Source organism: Pocillopora verrucosa, chromosome 8 (assembly GCF_036669915.1).
Source record: "Pocillopora verrucosa isolate sample1 chromosome 8, ASM3666991v2, whole genome shotgun sequence".
In the NCBI taxonomy this organism is placed as follows: Eukaryota; Metazoa; Cnidaria; class Anthozoa; order Scleractinia; family Pocilloporidae; genus Pocillopora; species Pocillopora verrucosa.
In genome coordinates, this window is record NC_089319.1 from 12,013,085 (window position 1) to 12,030,693 (window position 17,609).

Below are 17,609 nucleotides of genomic sequence, written 5' to 3' on the forward strand. Positions count from 1 at the left end.
GTTGTCATGGTTACCTCGTTTGGTAAGATTGTCTTAACAGTGGCTGCCTGGATCTCAGGGTGTCGCGGGAAAAGTTTGACGTGACTGAAGGCATCTTATCTACTAAGATGTGAGCATGCGCAAGGAATATTGCTTAGTTTCACTTATATTGATGGTCGGAAGCCTCTCTTAAAAAACCAATGATGCAGTGAAAAAAAAAATGATAAAATCTTCTTCCTCGCCTCTTATAAAGATAGCCATTTCATCTATCAATTACGAAATTATTGATGGTTATCTTCTTATTTAATGTGCCTGCTCACCGTATACGTTAATCATCAAGCTGAGCGACAGTTTAGAGGAAAAAAATGCGATTGACCTACATTTTGGCATTACAAGAGTTTGCAGACCCTGGTTTGGATGTCTTAGCTGGGATTTAACACACTTATACGAGGGGTGCTCATCACAGAGTTTGTCCCTGTTCGCCTTATAGGATCATACAAGACAAAAAGAATACCAGGGAAAAATTTTCTCTATGGTTCGAGGGCTTGCGGAAATACCTCTAAAAACAGTGAACTGTAATTAATCTCGAGCTGCAATTGACTATCACAAACATTACGTCATAAGATATTGCTCACAGAGTTTATTCAGTTCAAACACTTTCAGATGAAATTCTAACTATAATTCGAACAACTCTCATTCAACACACGCCCTGTATAAATTGTCTTTCCTCTGGTCAACCAGTTCCTACTTTCGAGAAAAAAGGAAATTTGCTTAATTTCCATGACACGATAGTTATTTGTATTTTCACCTATTTTTATCTTGTTATCCCCTTTAGGTACTAAATTCACGCAGTTCATTGTTATGAGCATTAAAGAAGTGAGTGCAAATCACACAATAGGCTTTTGTCTTACATAAAGGTGAATTAGTGTCTTCAATGCTAATTCGCTATGAAAATATTGGACAAGCTAACATTACTTTCAGACTCTATTGTCACCATGGTTGACCATGACGCGAAAGCGAATTTTAATTCATTCTCTAAAGATTTAATACAAAGGAAGTAAGTCTCTAAGGAGTATGTCCGATTAACCCCTTCGTTGAAAACAAATTGAGCAAATATGAATTGTATTTGCTTGTTTTGCTAACGGTTTCTATAGCGCTGCAATACAGCACGACAAGAAATCAAACGTAACCTCACCATGTTGCTGGAAGCAGTTTCAAGAGGCAGGCTGTACCAAGTCAAATTCTTACTTGAATCATTTACTGAGGACGTGAACAAAGTGGATGAAAATCGTCAAACTGCGCTGATGAAAGCAATTTTTCTTCCCGACACAATGCACCGCACGCGTTACAAAATCGTGAAGATTCTACTCGACCACAAAACGCGCGTCAACGTTGTAGACAGAGAAGGAAGAACGGCGTTGATGTGGGCTTGTATTCGCGGACAGGAAAACGTGGTCAGAAAGATCCTCGATGTTTCAATTTTAGATCTGAATTTGAACGGAGGAGACAAGTACGGCAACACAGCATTGTTCTACGCCGCAGCGAGTGGTCAAGTGAATACCGTCAAAAGACTTGTGACAGCGTTAAAACGATTTGGACTGGATATCGATAAAAAGAACGCGCAGGGAATGACACCGATATTGGAGGCCACTAAACGTGGGCATGATGAATGCGCACAAGTGCTGATGACCGAAGGTAAAGCTTCTCTAACAATTAGAGATCCTGAAACGTTTCTAAACACCAAAGAATGGGCTGAAAAGCGTTCTTTGACGAACTTATCGGAACTGATTGCACGAAGAAGCCCCTCGCCGCAACTTGCGGTACAGAACGTTGAGAACGATCCGGAGCTCGACGATCAGATCTCATCGGCCTCAGATTTGGAAAATAAGAACACTCAGAGAAACCTTGCTAATGAGAGCTGTAACGCTAATGAACAAGCAGCACCTTCGCCGCAACAAAGACGAGGCTCAGTGTCGGATAAAAAGATGAAAGGGCCAACGGACACGCTTCCTTCGTCACGGCAGGGCCGAAGTACACCACTGATGGCAGAAAATAAAAAAGAGGGATCCGTTTCCCCAAGGAGTTCCACCACAACTGTATCTTTAACTAGAAGAAAAAGTGAACTCTTTGAAAAGACTAAAATTGGAGCGGCTGCCATTACGGCAAAATCAGAAATGTGTCGGCTTCTAAGCTTGTATGGTATTCAACACTCTGAGTCCTACAGGCAGAGTTTCGACCCGATACTTCTACCTCCGAGTGGATACTGGCCAGATCCACTGGCTCATCTCAGAGACAACACTTCATCCGTAGCGGATGACGATTTAGAGTCGAATTTTTTAGATGTCCTCCGACCACGCGGATCAGGTCGTCGGAGATCTTCGGCTTTTCCCGGAGCCCCTGACATGGGTCGTCGTGGGAGCAGTGTCGCCGGTCGAAGAGGGTCGATGATGCCCAACGGATCCGGTATGGGAATGGGAAAGAGAGGTTCTATTGCTCCATCATTGATGTCGATAGGGGGAGGTAAAAACTTTCTGGAGGCTCCAGGACTTCTAACGTCGCGAAGAACGACGCTATCTGCAAACAATACAAGGGGGACGACATCACTCAGCCCTTTCGACAGGAGGGGCTCACTTATGCCGAGAGGAAGTGAACAGACGAGACCGACGCTCCCTCGTCGGATAACTACGCACATAGCAGTTGGATTAGGACACATACAGGAGAGCTAGAACTGATTTGAAAAAAATAGTCCTTGAAAGAACTGCGAATGATCAACAAAAATTAAAATCGATGTTAACTATTCAGTGATGTCCTCTCAAGAAAAAAAATCCGAGTTAATCAAGTCACGTTTTTTTTAACCGAATGGCTTATTTCCACTGTGTTGTTCAAGAATTACTCACGTGGATCGCAGTTTCCATTAAAAATTGCACAGTAATCCTGAAAAGATTATTGCTTTTGTTAAAACATTCTACTTAAGCTTGTCACCTACTAATTGACTAAAAGAGTGCTTTACTCTTTCATTTTATGAGCGCTAGACAACACAAAGATTCTTTGAATGCAGTCCCTTTTTTCGGCGAAATCTGTTGCGTAAGTCAAAAAGAAAAACGAAAAAAATTATCGTCAGCGCGCTGAGCAAGAACTCTGGAAGAGAAGCAAGCCTACTTTTCGTGCACCTCACCATAGTTCCGCGCGGCGTATTAACATCCTTTTTTTTCCACTTGAGTTCGCGCGACGAACTTCGCCCGAAAGGGAGAGAATGCTCGTAATCCAACCCACAGACTTCAGATTCACGGCTCTGAAAACTTGCGACAACGAAAATGTAAAATAATATCTCGATTAAATGAAAAAAACAAACAAACAAAACAAAAATTTTAAAGATCAATAGTTCGTTTATTCCAAATACACAATTGTTTTTAAAGTACATCCTTTCCTCAAATTACCAAACAGCAAACGAAACCATCCGTGAAAACTTTATCCAGCTTTTTATTAAGATTAATAAACATTCACCTCCAAGAAGACACAATAAGGAAATAACAATAACATGAAAAACAAATCAAATACGCCCAGGGAATGTGCCACTTTCCATTTGATCATCCCAGCTTTCCACCTGCAAAAGTAACATAACTTAAATCAATATTACTCCTTGAAACATAACAAAAGGTTTCAAAAATTGAAAGTATAGATTTCTTCTGTAATGTTAGAGCCGTAACTTATTTCCTAATTTTATTTTGGGCTACACTAACAGAACAACCAAGAAAGCTATGAAATAAAATTGATTTTACTCAATTGAATTTGAACTCCCCAAGTACATGTACCTAGAGGATTAGAAAATGCGTCTAGGTGAAAATTTGCTTGTTTACAGTGGAACACTTATCATCTTTAGTGCCGATTTTTAATTCAGCTAAGTTGAATTTTGCTCCCTTTATCTATGATGATGATTTGTAATGTACTATGAAATAATTTTAATAAAAAGGGGTTTCATAATATTTTATTCCAAATAAAATAATCAATTTTAAAGCTGCATTACTTTTGAGTTTGAGGGTTTCATACCCTTTATCAGGAACAAATTTCAGGGAATTTGCAGGACTTTTTCCAGGACTCAAGATTTTTTTTCCAGGACTCCAAATTTCACCTTAAATCCTTTCATTCCCAAGATTTCAAAATCATTTCTCCTTGCAGTCTACATACATTTCTTACAACATAAATTCTGAAAACATAATTGCTTGAATCAAGCAGATTTCCAGGACTTTCCAGGACCTGTAGTCTTTTTCCATGACTTTTCCATCCAGGAAAATGTCAAAATGAATTCCAAGACTTTCCAGGACCCATATGAACCCTGGTTTAAATTCAGCTTGATGAACCAACAAGTAAAAAGCATGGTACCTGTACATGGTTCAGTTAGGCATGCAAATGAAATTAGAACAAATTACACACATTTGATGAGCATGTATAGCAGTAGATGCACAACCTACACCTGTGAAGCATGGTCCAATAATCCATCATCATTGATTGCAATGCATGCTTGTTATTAAAAGTCTTGAAAAGGCAACAACTTCAATTCAATAACTTGAGCTTCCTAACTTACCCAGGGACCAGGGCATAAGGATTTGTAAGTCCTGAAAAAATACTGACATCTGCTTTCTTCCTCTCCAAACTTCTTTATGCATCGATGAAAGTCCACATAGTTCTGCCAGCAGTTCTTTGTCTGGTTGGTGTAAGGGAATCTTGCATCAAAGGGAGCTGTCTCCAATTTAAAAGTCTTAGGGTCAAAGTGTTGTTCAACATTTTCTGCCATCATCTAAGCTGTACCCTACAAATAAGTTTCAGTTCAAGATTGAAGTTAAAATTTTGCTTGGAAAAAGTGACAAGGCTATAGTGATATACGTTAAACAGACAGCACTTTTCAATTAAAAAGAGATTTACGTCATTTGCAATACCACACTCATTTAAAAATCCTACTAAATGCACTATTGACATGCATTTTCTAACACACTGTCAGAATAATTTTTAACAAAAAGCTGCTTTCTGCACAAAGTAATATTTGTAAGTGATATGAATCATGAAATGATGGCAACATAGGAGAAGTATAGGAATATCTGCTCTCTAACATACATGAATATTGCAGTGCCCAGTTGTTCACACCACCGAAGCTTGTCTTAGATAGTACAAAGCAACTAGAAACATTTATTCTCTCCCGGAATGCATACAAAATCTGCACAAGTTATTCTTCCTTCCCTAACAAGCATCTTGTTAGGTTTTCCTGCATAATTCACAGGCAGTCCTGGATGAAGGAGAAGCACCGCAACAGGAAATTTTCCAACAGGACCTCAGTATACCAAATGTTATGCCCTGTCTTACCATAAAACATAAGCATCTCATACAGAAAAAGGTAAATGTCCAAATGGATGCCTTCTTAGCCATTATCAGGTAGAGAGAACTCACAAGGTCATGTAAAAATAGCCTTGAGTTTAACTAACAGGCCATTAACTAAGTGGCTACACATTCCTAGTGTATCAAATATATAAAATAGAGCCAACAAAGACTAACAAAGGGTTGTTAATTGTGGTATTCCCATAGCTAGGACATAGTTATCTTTTACTATATTTAACCTTTGAAAGTCTAAGCTGACACTTCAGTACTAACTGAATTTGAGGAGGCTTTCCTTGATACAAACTTCCCCTGCCATCCTTTTTATTAATCCTTCAACTCCCAGAAGTGATCAAAATGTAAGTTCTCCCTATAATAACCATACATTATCCAACAAACAGGTACTGAGAATACTTAAACTTGTACAATAGAAGTTGTCTTGATCTAACACCAAATTCTTGTAACCAATTCAAATGGTAATGTGTAGCAGCTAAAAACAGATCTTAGGAGTTTTTAGGGTTAAAATACCTGTGCTCAACTACAATATAAACTTGACCCTCTGGTGACTTGACAAGTAAGAGAAGGTTCAACAATGTCTTTAACTAGTATGACACTTATCCAAAGCTTACTAAGATAATCAACATAATGACATCCAATACTGTCAAGTCACGCTAACTCTTCCACCTTGTTTTCACCATGACATTTGACTGCTTTTCCTAATAACCTTATCGATAGATTATACCTAGATGTATGAATAATTTAACTTGAAAGAAAAACATTTTATTTCAATTAGTCTATTTTGAAGAGTTACCATGCCTTTCCCAATATTAACTGGCATGACTGGTCTGGAGTTAACATTACAAGCGTCATCGAAACTTCGTGAGACACTGTTTTAATCAAATGAAAGTGATGTGAATTAAGGTTCGATAAGTGTAATAATTAAGTACTATAGGTTCTATTTTGTTTAAATTTTTTCAGCTATATTTTTGCGCTACTGTAAAATATTGCAGTCATGCAATCGAGCAATTTACAACCTCAAACAAACAACGCTCCATAGAACCTCCAAAAACTGGATCATACGACCACACAACTGACAAAACGCTGCTTAATTAATTCACGACCGATTAATTTTACTTACCTTTCCCAAAAAGCAAAGATTGTGTATGTAAAAAGAAGTACAATCACAAGCCGGGTCCTCTTTTCCCTTCCACTACCGCAATCAAAGATGGCGGATTGGTCCTCGGTAATTGCCTCAATTATTGTTGTACCCTCTGGAATAATTTTACCCATAATGCATCGTAGCACGCGTGTGAGTCATTTTCATAATTACTTGATTGTGACGTTTAGTTCGTGAGACCTATTTCTTCAAGTCACGGGAAAAACGGACTTTCTTTCCCTTTTCTAGACGTATGACAAATTCTAAAGAGATGATAACAAGTTGGAATGCAAAGGAGTTAGCTGCTGCCGCAAATTGGTTAGAAAATATGTCTCTAGAATGGATTGTTTTAATGACGGTTGAAATGCCTTGCTTGGGTGGATAAATATTTCACAGCCCTTTGTTTTCACTACTGAACCATTACCTACTATGTAGTTAGAGATAGATCTGGCCATGTTTCTGGTGATGTTTTTTGCCCATCATTCGCATCTTCGGTTTAGTACTTGAGCTTACGAAAGTCTTCCTTCCTCTGGTGATTAGTCCTTTCAAAAAATGATAATTTGCATTTTGCCTTGACATCTTTAAATTATAAGTGACAACCATCTTTATTTCCGTCGTTTCAAGGTTATGACAATAAACAAAACGATTCCGTGAGAGTTCAATGCAGACAACATGATTTGGAATGTAGTATCTTGAACACTGAAATGTTCCTTTTTTGTTAAAAACCCCTTTGAAACAATCTCAGTGATAATTCACGCAACGGGTTTTGTCGGAATGAGATGAATTATATTTGTTGTGGATTTAGTTGGAGTACTTTTTTAGCGGATAGATATCAAGGAATAAGTCTTGATACACAATATGAAAGAAGTACTCTGAACCCAAATCAGCCTCAACTTGTTTACATAATAATATCTTTGTGCTAAGCAATCCTTCCAGTTTTGACAGCTTAGTAAAAGGTGATAAATAGATATTGAAAGAACATTTTACCTCCTAAAGAAACTGTGCAGTCTGCTATTTTGATAGTCTTGATGAACATTTGTAGGACTGGTTTGTAAGAGATTGTGTTTTTTTGAAGGATATTGCAAAGTAAAGCAGTTGATTATTTCTCAGGGGCTTTTGTTTTGGGTGAGGGTTGAGGAATGACCTTCTCTATTTAAGTATTCAGCTACCTTCTCAAAATGCTCTTTGAAGTTTCTTCTTCACAATTACTTATTGAAATTCCTAGGATGTGATCATGAGTTGTGTACAGAGATGACATATACATACACAGACTTCATTGAGCATTTCTGGAGGTTTTTCCGCATCAATATTGAAATACAGAAAATAGTTAAATAACAGAAAAATATCATGTGCCCAAACTTATTTAAATGTTTCTTCAAGACTTTTGTGTCTTTTATTTGGTTCCAGTTCTTGTTCAGGCTGTTCCCTATTTTACACTACAATAATAAAAGGCACACTGATTGGCAGCAATTCTGCAAGATTCTTGTCTGTCTGTTATGAATGATAGATTATGTTCAAAATTTGTTTCACAATTAGCAAGGTGACAGACCATTGAGACATTTGTGCCATATCTCCTACCCTAGGAGTATTCCTAGATGGAACTAAACAATAAATGAAGCTGCACTAACTATAACTCACTTTTTTCAGGTCTAGACAATATCAACCTGCAACACATGGTAACAGTCATGAAAATCATGAGAATACTGAGTCAAGTGAGGTATTGAAACAGTCAGAGACACCAGAATGGGAAAAAGCAAGGCAAGCATTAGCCAAAATGAACCCACAGATTTCTAAGTCACCTGTAAAGTCTTCAACCAAAGCTAGCAATAGCAACCCTAGCGGTATGACTTCCACCATCCAGCAGCAACCAATGATGTACCCACAGTACTATCAACAATATTATCCACCATGGAATGGCTATAACTATCAGTATCCTTATACAGGTTATATACCACCTTACCCTATGCCTCCTTCACAGCCAAATGTACGTCCACCTCCAGTAAGTGTTTTTGTTCATGTTTGTTTGTCTTTTGCAGTGGTAACAAAAGTGATAAAAGGCTTTTTTATATATTTGACAAGCCAAATTTGGACATAAAATTAATCCTTCCCCCAAAAAAACTGTAAGGCCATTTTTCTGAGTGGCTATTTCTCTTCGTTGTTAGTTACACATGTGTCAATTTAGCATTTTACTTGCTTTAACACCCATGGTAGAGTGACATTATAATCAATTTTTTTTCTAAATGAGTATAGTGTGGTTGTATACATGTATATATATGTAAACACTATTTGATATTGTATGCCTCTCTCTTTTAGCCCTATCAACCATCACCTCCTTCAGTACCTTCATCAACAGCAAGCAGCATAAACTCAACTGAGAACATAAATACCACACCAACTGAACAAACAAGTGATCAGAACACCTTACATGAGCACACGAAACTCAGTACTTATCAGCCAAGGCAGCATTGGCAAACCAGAAATCAGCAGCATCCTCCATATTCACCTCAAAATGAAAAGGTGAACTATAAAATTTATGTTACCTATTCCATGTACTTTTTCCAGTGAAAAGGTGTCCAGGTACCAAACAGGGAGTAAATTTTTTTTTCTTTGACATCGCTTACTTTACTCAGTAATGCTGTGACTTATTAGAGAACCCAATAAAGCAAGATTGCTCCTTGTGGTATTCCATTTAAAATTGTGCCTTTTTGGATGTTAATTTCTGTTTTCAGCCATATCATTTATGTTTTTTTGTATCATGATGTTCTACAGTTGTATATTTGTCCTCACTTTAAGGTCATTTTCATTTTATCTTTAAAACAGTCTTTACTCTAAAACGTCTTTAGAATACAATTTTCATGGATTTCAATATAAATTTTGATACTTAGGAGGAAAATAACAGAGAACAAGAAAGCAGGCATACTTTTGTACCTCGGCAGCAACGTAGTTCCTATGCTGATGCTTTAAAGCACCAAAATGATGAAAACAGCAACAGAGAGCAAGGAAGCAGGCATACTTTCATACCACCACAGCAAAGAACGTCCTATGCTGATGCTTTGAAGAATCAAAATGATGAAAACAGCAACAATAATAAACAATCATTTTGGAAACAATCTAATCAGTCAAAGTGGAACCCAGGCTAGTAAACTCCATAGCTTTTAAAGAGTTATCCCTGATTGTCTGACAAAAACACTCTTTCATTTAAAACTGAAGGATACACACACACACACATAAGTAAACCTCAGCTGATCAAAACAAGTGAAAACTCTTACAGTGGTTGTCATTAGACATTTTATTTGAAACAACACATAGATAGGACAACTCTTATTGCAAATAACTTCTTGCCTTCCCACCAGAAATTGCCAACTGCATTTGTATATTAGGGGGAGAGTGCTTGGCATAACTTTTCAGTATCATTTTCCTTCCTTGGACTGTGATAGAATTTTAGTGTGGGTTATACGTCTCTAGAGAGTCCCAGAAATTGATCAAACTTTAGAATCCTGACAACAACGGAGCAGGAAGTGCTGAGTTGAATGATTGTTCTCTTGATCTTTTTTCACTCAGCACTTTACAAAAATTTTGTAAAAGGTCATGAAAAGTAAAGGAATTTCGTATTCTCAAAAAGAACTAATCCTGAAAATGTTTGATTTTGCCATTTCAACTGTTGACATTCAAGTACTGAACTTCATTAGGTTGCTATTTGTTAGTTACAAACTACAAGTATCCATTTTGGAAAGGTTATGTTGTTTTTATCATTTTAACCCACAGGTGGAAATTTGAATAATAATAGTTTTTCGTCACCAAATGCAAAGAAATTTAGACCATCTTTTGAGAGAAGGGATAGTCTTTCACAAGATGAACGTTCAACACCTTTGCAGACAGAGCCTCCAAAAAAAAGAAGCCCTAGTAGGAAGCAGCAGCAGCCGCAACACCAAGAGCAGCAGCACATGAGAAAACCAGAGAGACAAAAATCCCCACCCAAAGAGGATACCAGGTTAGTTATGCTTGTACTTCACCAATACTTTCATATAAAATGTGTAACAGGATACCTTGGGTTGCCTCTTGTAAATGTGTACTTTTACTTTTGTAGAGATGAACCCTCACTGTCAGCTCAAGAGTGGCCACCAAGTTTGAGGTATATTTCTGTTAACATGAACCTTTGATATTTTTGTATTCTCTTGTATTGTTCTTAGGGGACCTTTAGAAGAAGTGGAATCAGGAGTGGTGGCTTGCCATATTCAGACTCTATCGATTTTCTGCCACTCTGCTATTGTCAACATACTAACATTATCAGTGGAGTGAGGTGCAAAAAATGTTTGATGTCTGGGTTTTGACTGTAAAATAAGGTTTTTGTCAGTGGTAACCTTCCATGTTTCCAATAGTTTATAAACAACTCCCAAGAGCCACGCGACCAACTTTAAAATGTGAAAGCTTGCCCAAAGAGGGAAATGACACTTCACTGGAAACTGAGCCAGTTACTATGAGAACATCACATTCTAACCTTAAAACATGGTGGTCAAATTTCTGTCACACCTCACTCCAAGTTTTGCACACGCTATATGTTGTCTGTCATATTAGTAGAAAGCCAAGAGGTACAGGAATCAATATTTGCTAATTTCTTTATTTTTTTGCTTTCCTATTCTCTGACGAGTGCCTCACCAAAATTCAATCAAACTTTAGGATAGTCTCAAAATCTCAATGGAATTATAAAGTTCTTTGTTATTTCAAAATAGGGAATATGTGCAGAGAGCATTTGAGAAGTGTGAAACAGAATCTGATAAAGATCAAACAGAACAGTTCCTGAAGAATATGCTGACTTCGCACTTCAGAGATGGCACAGCTTGGGTAGTTGACTGGGACAAAGAACCTTTGCCAAGGTTAGAAATGTGTTTTAAAGAGACTCTTAGGAGCCTCTGACTGTGAATATTGAGAATCTGTCTACAGATGCAAAATTCTGTAGTGCATTCCATTTTTCCTGAAGGGCTTTTTATCAAAAAAAAAAAAATTTCCGAAAAATGGAAAAGTTCAAAGTATACAAAGATGGCTGTTGTCTCCCTTATCCACCATGTCAATAAAAATTATGCAACATCAGCAACTTCATAGAAAAGAAAATTTGATGAATTAAACTACAATGCAAGCTTTAAAATGGCATACATATGTATATATTGATTTCTAAATGTAAATACCAGAATTTTTCATAGGTCTTGAAATAGGTGAGGCAACTGTTCATTGGTTGGCATTGCATTTTTGTTATTAGCCCAAACTCTTTTCAACCTGGACATGTGGCTGAGGTGGGCTGAAATAGAATATTGGAGGAATTAAACCACAAGGATAAGGCCTGAAGATGATGTATATTATGATTTGTAAATATACATGGCAGACCTTGTTATAGGCCTATAAAGTTAACCTTTATTTTACTTGTGCAAAAAGACACAAAGTACATTATTTCAGTGGGTCATAATTCAGACTTAAACTTAACAACATGACAAGAAAATTTATATTTTCAAAAAGATAAAAGGACCATTTGCTAGTACACAAAAATTTCAAGGCAGGAATGCATCCTGTTGTGGCATAGGAAGGTGCTAAAATTGCATAATTTTTCATTGTTTAACAGGGGGACAACAGCCATCAAGGTGTACTTTGAACTTTTTTATTTTTCTTGGAAAGCAAAGCTCAACAGTATGTTTTGATATAATTCTTGAAAAAGGCTCATCAAAAGGGTCCTTTAGGAAAAATAAGATGAATTAAGAGATTTTGCAACTGTTGGCAGATTCTAGATATTTACAGTCAGTGGCTCTTAACTTTTTGTTGTTTTTATTCCCTCGAATAAAATAACTAGTGTACATACTTGTTTGGTTTTTATTTTTTACTCTCTAAGTTACAATTTTAAATGTTTCCTTTCTGAAGGCTTATTATTATTATATATAATATTATTACTTAGTTTTCCTGAGAAAAGAAAGTGCTTTTGTTTAAAGTAGCCAAAATTTAAAGCAAGAATGAACCTTTTTACTCCAGAGATCTGTTTTTTTATTCTCCCCTCTAGCTGCTGCACCTGTCCTTGCTAATTAGTTCTGAGAATTTAATGTTTGATCAATTAGTATTGTTGGTTGATAAGTTTGATTATTCTCATAACCTGTTTGCTGGATAATATATGGATAATGTGCCTTAGGGAGAAGTTACATGTGGATTAATTTAATCCAACAGTCTGAGGAGGTCACCCCCAGAAGATAAAAAACTCCCTAGATGGCATCCTTCAAGGAGGAGGTCGCCACCTGTTCCTCGAAGAAGAAGGGAAAGGAGCAGGAGTTTATCACGTTCTAGAAGTGGCAGTAGGAGTAGAAGTAGGAGTAGAAGCAGAAGTAGGAGTGTTAGGTCCTGATAGCAAGACAAGGACAAAAGCATTTGATCCTAAACGACTTGGAAAGAAATTGCCCAAAACTAAAGGAAAGGGAGGAAAACCTCAAAAAGGGAAGAAGAATGCTAAAGGTGAGTAGTAATAAGTGAATACAATTGTTTTTTCATTTTGCACTCCTGACTCCTGTGTACAATGTATAGTCCTGCCACCATAATAAACAGGACTGCCTTGCACTTTTGTTAAATTGTTTTGATCCAAGTCAAAGTGTATATGCTTGGCAGTTCATGAGAAATGTTTGCATTTGTTTGTTGCAGGCCACAAATAGCAAATTACAATGCTACTGCTGACCCAAAAGCTCAGGAAAAGATACAGAAACGTGCAGAGAGATTCAAGTCAACTTTAGCCCCTCAAAGGCCCATGGCAACTAGTATTTTAAACACCATCCATTCTTTGGTGAGAGTTGCCTTACATTCCTTTAATAAAATATCATAAAGCATATGTATAGTGCAGCTCAAAGATAAAAGAAGCAAAATATTTGTGTAAAAAGTTCCTGGTTCGTGTAGAGGACCAAACACATACTAGTCTTGTCAGACAAGCATACATGACTACTGTCAGGTGCATTTGAGTAATTGGTGCTAGCTGATTGTTCTCTTTGTATTGTATCTGTAATCAAAACTGGTGGTTAAAGTGCACCAAATGTCTGTTGATCATCTTGAGTTTCTTCTGGCTATGTTTGTTTGTTCATCACTATGGTCCTGTTAACTACACACAGTTTTTACTGGTCAGCAAATTTTCATAAAGGTTTGCTTGCCAAGAAATAGTGCAGTACCATAGGATGCAACATACTTTAAAGGAGTAAGGATGTCTTTAAAAACATATTATTTTGAGCCTAACAACATCCAAGAACCTATATCCTCAGTGTTCTCTCTGTATACATGAATGGCTTTTCCTTGTTTGGCTATGATCTATATGTTCATTGGTTCAATTGTGCTTACCAATAGGGTTTGTTTTTTATTCATTTGTCTTTCTAATTTTAGTCATTTGGTGAAGATGGTGAAGAAATGGATTGGAGCAAATATCATGTGGTTGGAACATGTGAAGATTTAGAAAAACCCTACCTCAGGCTTACTTCAGTGAGTTTTATTAAACATTTAAGTGCACCCTTCAATTCTACAGTTGTCTCTTTGTTCTGAATTTTCATCAACCCTTTTAAAAAAATTGTTAGTTTGAAGGCTGTGTGGAAATAATTCTTTAACTTAAATTCAGTTGAGTAAACATAAAATTTGATAATAGTGTCACCCTATAATAAACATTACCTATTTTGCACAACTGTGCATTGATAGAAATGTCTGGAACTCATCTAGGGATTGAAACACTTTCACATTTACCTGTCTGTTAGAGTCGTGTTTGGAACTATGGCAGTCAAACTGCAGTTGCAATTTATAACCATTGTGCTAGTTTGCACTTCTGTGCATGTCATGTGAAACTTTATGCCAATATAATACATGTAATACCTCTTTGAATTGTTTTCAGCTGAAATTATGGGTACATATATGAATATTCTTAGTGGCCTGGAGTCTTTGAAATCACACTTTACATGCTGTTTCTTAATAGGCACCAGACCCCTCCACTGTTCGTCCAGTTGAGGTACTGGGAAAATCTATGGAAATGATCAAAAACCGTTGGAAAGAAAAGCAAGACTACACTTATGTTTGTGAGCAACTTAAGTCTGTCCGTCAGGATCTCACTGTAAGTACATTGAATATGTGTTTTGATTTGAAATACAGTCCAGAGAGGGTGACTGTGAAATTTTCTGTGATAGGTGCAAGGGATTAGAGATGCTTTCACTGTACAAGTCTATGAAACTCATGCCAGGATAGCCTTAGAGAAGGTAAGAACTTGCTACTGGGAAAAATTCATTGTAAGTAACTAACACATTCTGTTAACATGAAATTAATTAGTTTTACAGGTTTACATCCAATGGGGAGCTTTCTGATACAAAAACTGTTCTGATAAATTGTTTTCGCTAATATCACTTGAACTTCTATGAAGTTAATTGTTCAAGATAAGGGAAAGGAAGAATTGCATACAGTAATGTTATTGACAGATGCAGTTGTAATATACAGTTTTGTGGGTGACATTCCAAATGCTTAGATTTTTGATTAAAGGTAACATTTAACATTTATAGCAGGCCAATGCCAATTCATGTTATTTAGGTGATAACTATAATTTTCGACCTTTCAGGGAGACAGAGAGGAGTTCAACCAGTGTCAGACACAGCTGAAAGCCTTGTATGCTGAAAATTTGCCGGGAAATGTTGTAGAGTTTACTGCCTATAGACTGCTTTATTATATTCTCACCAAAATACATTGGGTATCCTTGATTTCACGTATTGTCTTATTTCATATATACAGTCTCGATTGTGGTGTTTGTTGACTGAGTGGCTTGCTCTGGGGTGTCTTGTGTACATAGAAGCAAAAGGTGGCATTGTAAGCTTGCACTTGTTCACCAAGCTACTGTCTGTGACTTGAATTTAAGGGGGCATGGGAGAGTGGGAAAGGAGAGGCAAGATGGCCTCCACACATTCTTTCACCACAATTTCAAGGCTAGTATTTTGAATCTTGAAGTTCGTTCTCAAGATGCAAAAATCCCGTTTTCTTCAGAGTTGTGTCCAGTTGAAGGTGCAACTTCAGTTAGTTTATATGCATATAATCAGACTTCTAACCGGCTATGATAAGACTCAAGAACAAAGGAAAAGGCTTTATACTTAGTGTTAACGGAAAGCAAATGATCCTAGGGTATTTTTATGTTTCTTTCTGCAACAATTTTGTTATACCTACAAGTAAACTGATTGCAGTGACATCTTCCTTGACTGTAGGTCTCAGATCTGACAACAGCCTTGGCTCATTTGACAAAAGAAGAGAAAGCGGACCCGGCAATAAAACACGCATTATTAATACGTTCAGCTTGGGCTTTGTCTAATTATCACACTTTTTTCCAGCTCTACTTGAATGCACCCAACATGTCAGGCTATCTATTAGATCTCTTTGTACAGCGCGAGAGAGTCCAAGCTCTGAGGGCCATGATCAAATCGTGGGTTGTTTTTGTGTGTTATTTTCTGGGAAAATGGCGATCTGTTCATTCGTTAATTTTGAATTTTAAAATGTACCATTTGTTTTTTAAGAAAAACCTATATTCAATTAAAATGAAATTGGTCATTTCCACTGGCTGCTGTTCTAGTGTAATTTGTAAGGAAAGGCAAAAATGAACCGATCATCAATCTCATTTCCCAGATATTTTAGAGCATTTTTTTCTGACTTTGCCGATACTCGAGCTGATGTTTTCCACATTCAATTTGTGTTCAAACCTCCACACATTGTCCCTCTGATTTGTTAACTTGAGGAGAATTGTGTTTGCCCCTTTTTTTCTAGTCTTGTGGTCTAAGTCATAAAAACATGCCCTAAGATGATGCATGATATATGATTGTTTGTGTGTATCGTAGTAGTGTCATCGTTGTTTCTGTGGTTACCTTTTTAGTCATGTTTGTGCCTTCGGACCTAAATTCGAAGGATTATTGTATGTAGCTATGAGTTCAATATTTTTCTGTGCAAGGCCCAGGTGTCATTAGGGTGTAAAACATTAGTAATGCTAAACCTTCACAAACTTTCATCGCTCTGTGGTCATGTGATTTCCCAAGATTTTCCCACTGTGCTTACATCTTTTTGGCCTTCTTGCAAAGAGTAGCATTTACCTATTTTCTTGGAGGGTATTTCCTTCGATCCTATCGTTTACTTACATTAAAGCGCATTTTTCTTGCGTGCGTTATACTTTGTCCAGTCAAAAAAAAAAGACGTGTATTGGAGGAATTATCCCTGGAATTAGTGGGATGTGAAAGTTGGCACTGTGAGAAATTGCCGTATTTTGTATGGAAATGCTGTAAAGCATGGACATTTTATGGTTTTAGTTGTTGAAATGATGTTCTAACTTGTTATTTTACTTTCTTTACTCCCTTGTGCTTTCCTTCTCCTGTCTCCTGCTGTGCTGTGTGTGCCGCAGATACCGTCCCACTATACCTGCCTCCTTCGTTGAATCCGAGTTAGGTTTCACTGAAGATGGGCAGTGTCTCAAGTTCTTACAAGATCTAGGCGTTATCTTCACCGCAGATGATACCAAGATCGACTGCAAGCTCTCCCAGGGAGTCCTGACAGCGAGCTGACCTGTCCCGTCCCGTTCCGTGTCAACCCGTTCCGTCAAGTCTTGGATTAGTTAGGGAAAAGCAAATTTGATTTTAGGCGAATATGCAGTAGGCACTCTTTAACTCTAGGCCCACTTCATATTTGCGACCAGGTGTTTCTGTTGGTATAGGCAAATGTAGGTCTACTTTTAACTAATTTATTCTGTAAATCCTTCAAGAATTCCGTGAGAACTCGCAGAAAGCTATAAAGCGAGTGTATTGATTAACGCATCACCCGTAAGTATTGTACTGAAGTATTTTCTGGCCGTCCAGTTTGTGAAGAGATTGGTTACGTACCGTATGTGCAAGTTGCTGATGTTGCTGTTCCCTGACTGCTCTCGTTTGTCAGACTTTGTCTTTTTCAGGCCACAACAAGCAAGAATGGAAATAATCTTCCTCAAGACTGGTCTGTATATCAAGTTCAAGAAAATTAATAATTCAAAAGATGTGTATTTATAGACTATTTCACAAATAAATCTGAGATTTTTACTAATCAGCTGTAACCACTCTTCTCCTTGTTTTAT

At 37.2% G+C, this 17,609-nt stretch overlaps 3 protein-coding genes across 3 annotated transcripts; 2 read left to right on the plus strand and 1 right to left on the minus strand.

Annotated features, from left to right (window-relative positions):
- Nucleotides 1–984: 984 nt before the first annotated feature.
- Nucleotides 985–2,881, plus strand: LOC131783488 (putative POTE ankyrin domain family member M). Its single transcript, XM_059100248.2, has one exon. The coding sequence runs from the start codon at nucleotides 1,176–1,178 to the stop codon at nucleotides 2,703–2,705; it is 1,530 nt and encodes a 509-aa protein (XP_058956231.2). The 5' UTR covers nucleotides 985–1,175; the 3' UTR covers nucleotides 2,706–2,881.
- A 562-nt stretch (nucleotides 2,882–3,443) lies between these two features.
- Nucleotides 3,444–6,610, minus strand: LOC131783479 (cytochrome c oxidase subunit 6B1). Its single transcript, XM_059100240.2, has 3 exons — nucleotides 6,482–6,610; nucleotides 4,562–4,786; nucleotides 3,444–3,583 (listed from the first exon to the last, which is right to left on the minus strand). The coding sequence occupies exons 2-3, from the start codon at nucleotides 4,772–4,774 to the stop codon at nucleotides 3,530–3,532; spliced, it is 267 nt and encodes an 88-aa protein (XP_058956223.1). The 5' UTR covers nucleotides 4,775–4,786; nucleotides 6,482–6,610; the 3' UTR covers nucleotides 3,444–3,529.
- A 62-nt stretch (nucleotides 6,611–6,672) lies between these two features.
- On the plus strand, nucleotides 6,673–17,588 carry LOC131783475 (leukocyte receptor cluster member 8-like). The gene is given in 16 exon segments (XM_066170873.1): nucleotides 6,673–6,817; nucleotides 8,147–8,498; nucleotides 8,813–9,016; nucleotides 9,385–9,634; nucleotides 10,265–10,490; nucleotides 10,587–10,631; nucleotides 11,230–11,373; nucleotides 12,701–12,862; nucleotides 12,864–12,986; nucleotides 13,166–13,304; nucleotides 13,889–13,984; nucleotides 14,466–14,600; nucleotides 14,674–14,742; nucleotides 15,096–15,224; nucleotides 15,730–15,944; nucleotides 16,908–17,588. Coding segments are annotated over 16 exon segments (2,514 nt in total). The 5' UTR covers nucleotides 6,673–6,752; the 3' UTR covers nucleotides 17,068–17,588.
- Nucleotides 17,589–17,609: the final 21 nt, after the last annotated feature.

Bases quoted from the DNA above. Each gene is read 5' to 3' on its own strand.
- LOC131783488 (XM_059100248.2), top strand. From the start codon at position 1,176: ATGTTGCTGGAAGCAGTTTCAAGAGGCAGGCTGTACCAAGTCAAATTC.
- LOC131783479 (XM_059100240.2), bottom strand. From the start codon at position 4,774: ATGATGGCAGAAAATGTTGAACAACACTTTGACCCTAAGACTTTTAAA. The intron at 3,584-4,561 runs GTAAGTTAGGAA...TTACTTTTGCAG, and splicing joins CCTTATGCCCTGGTCCCTGG to GTGGAAAGCTGGGATGATCA.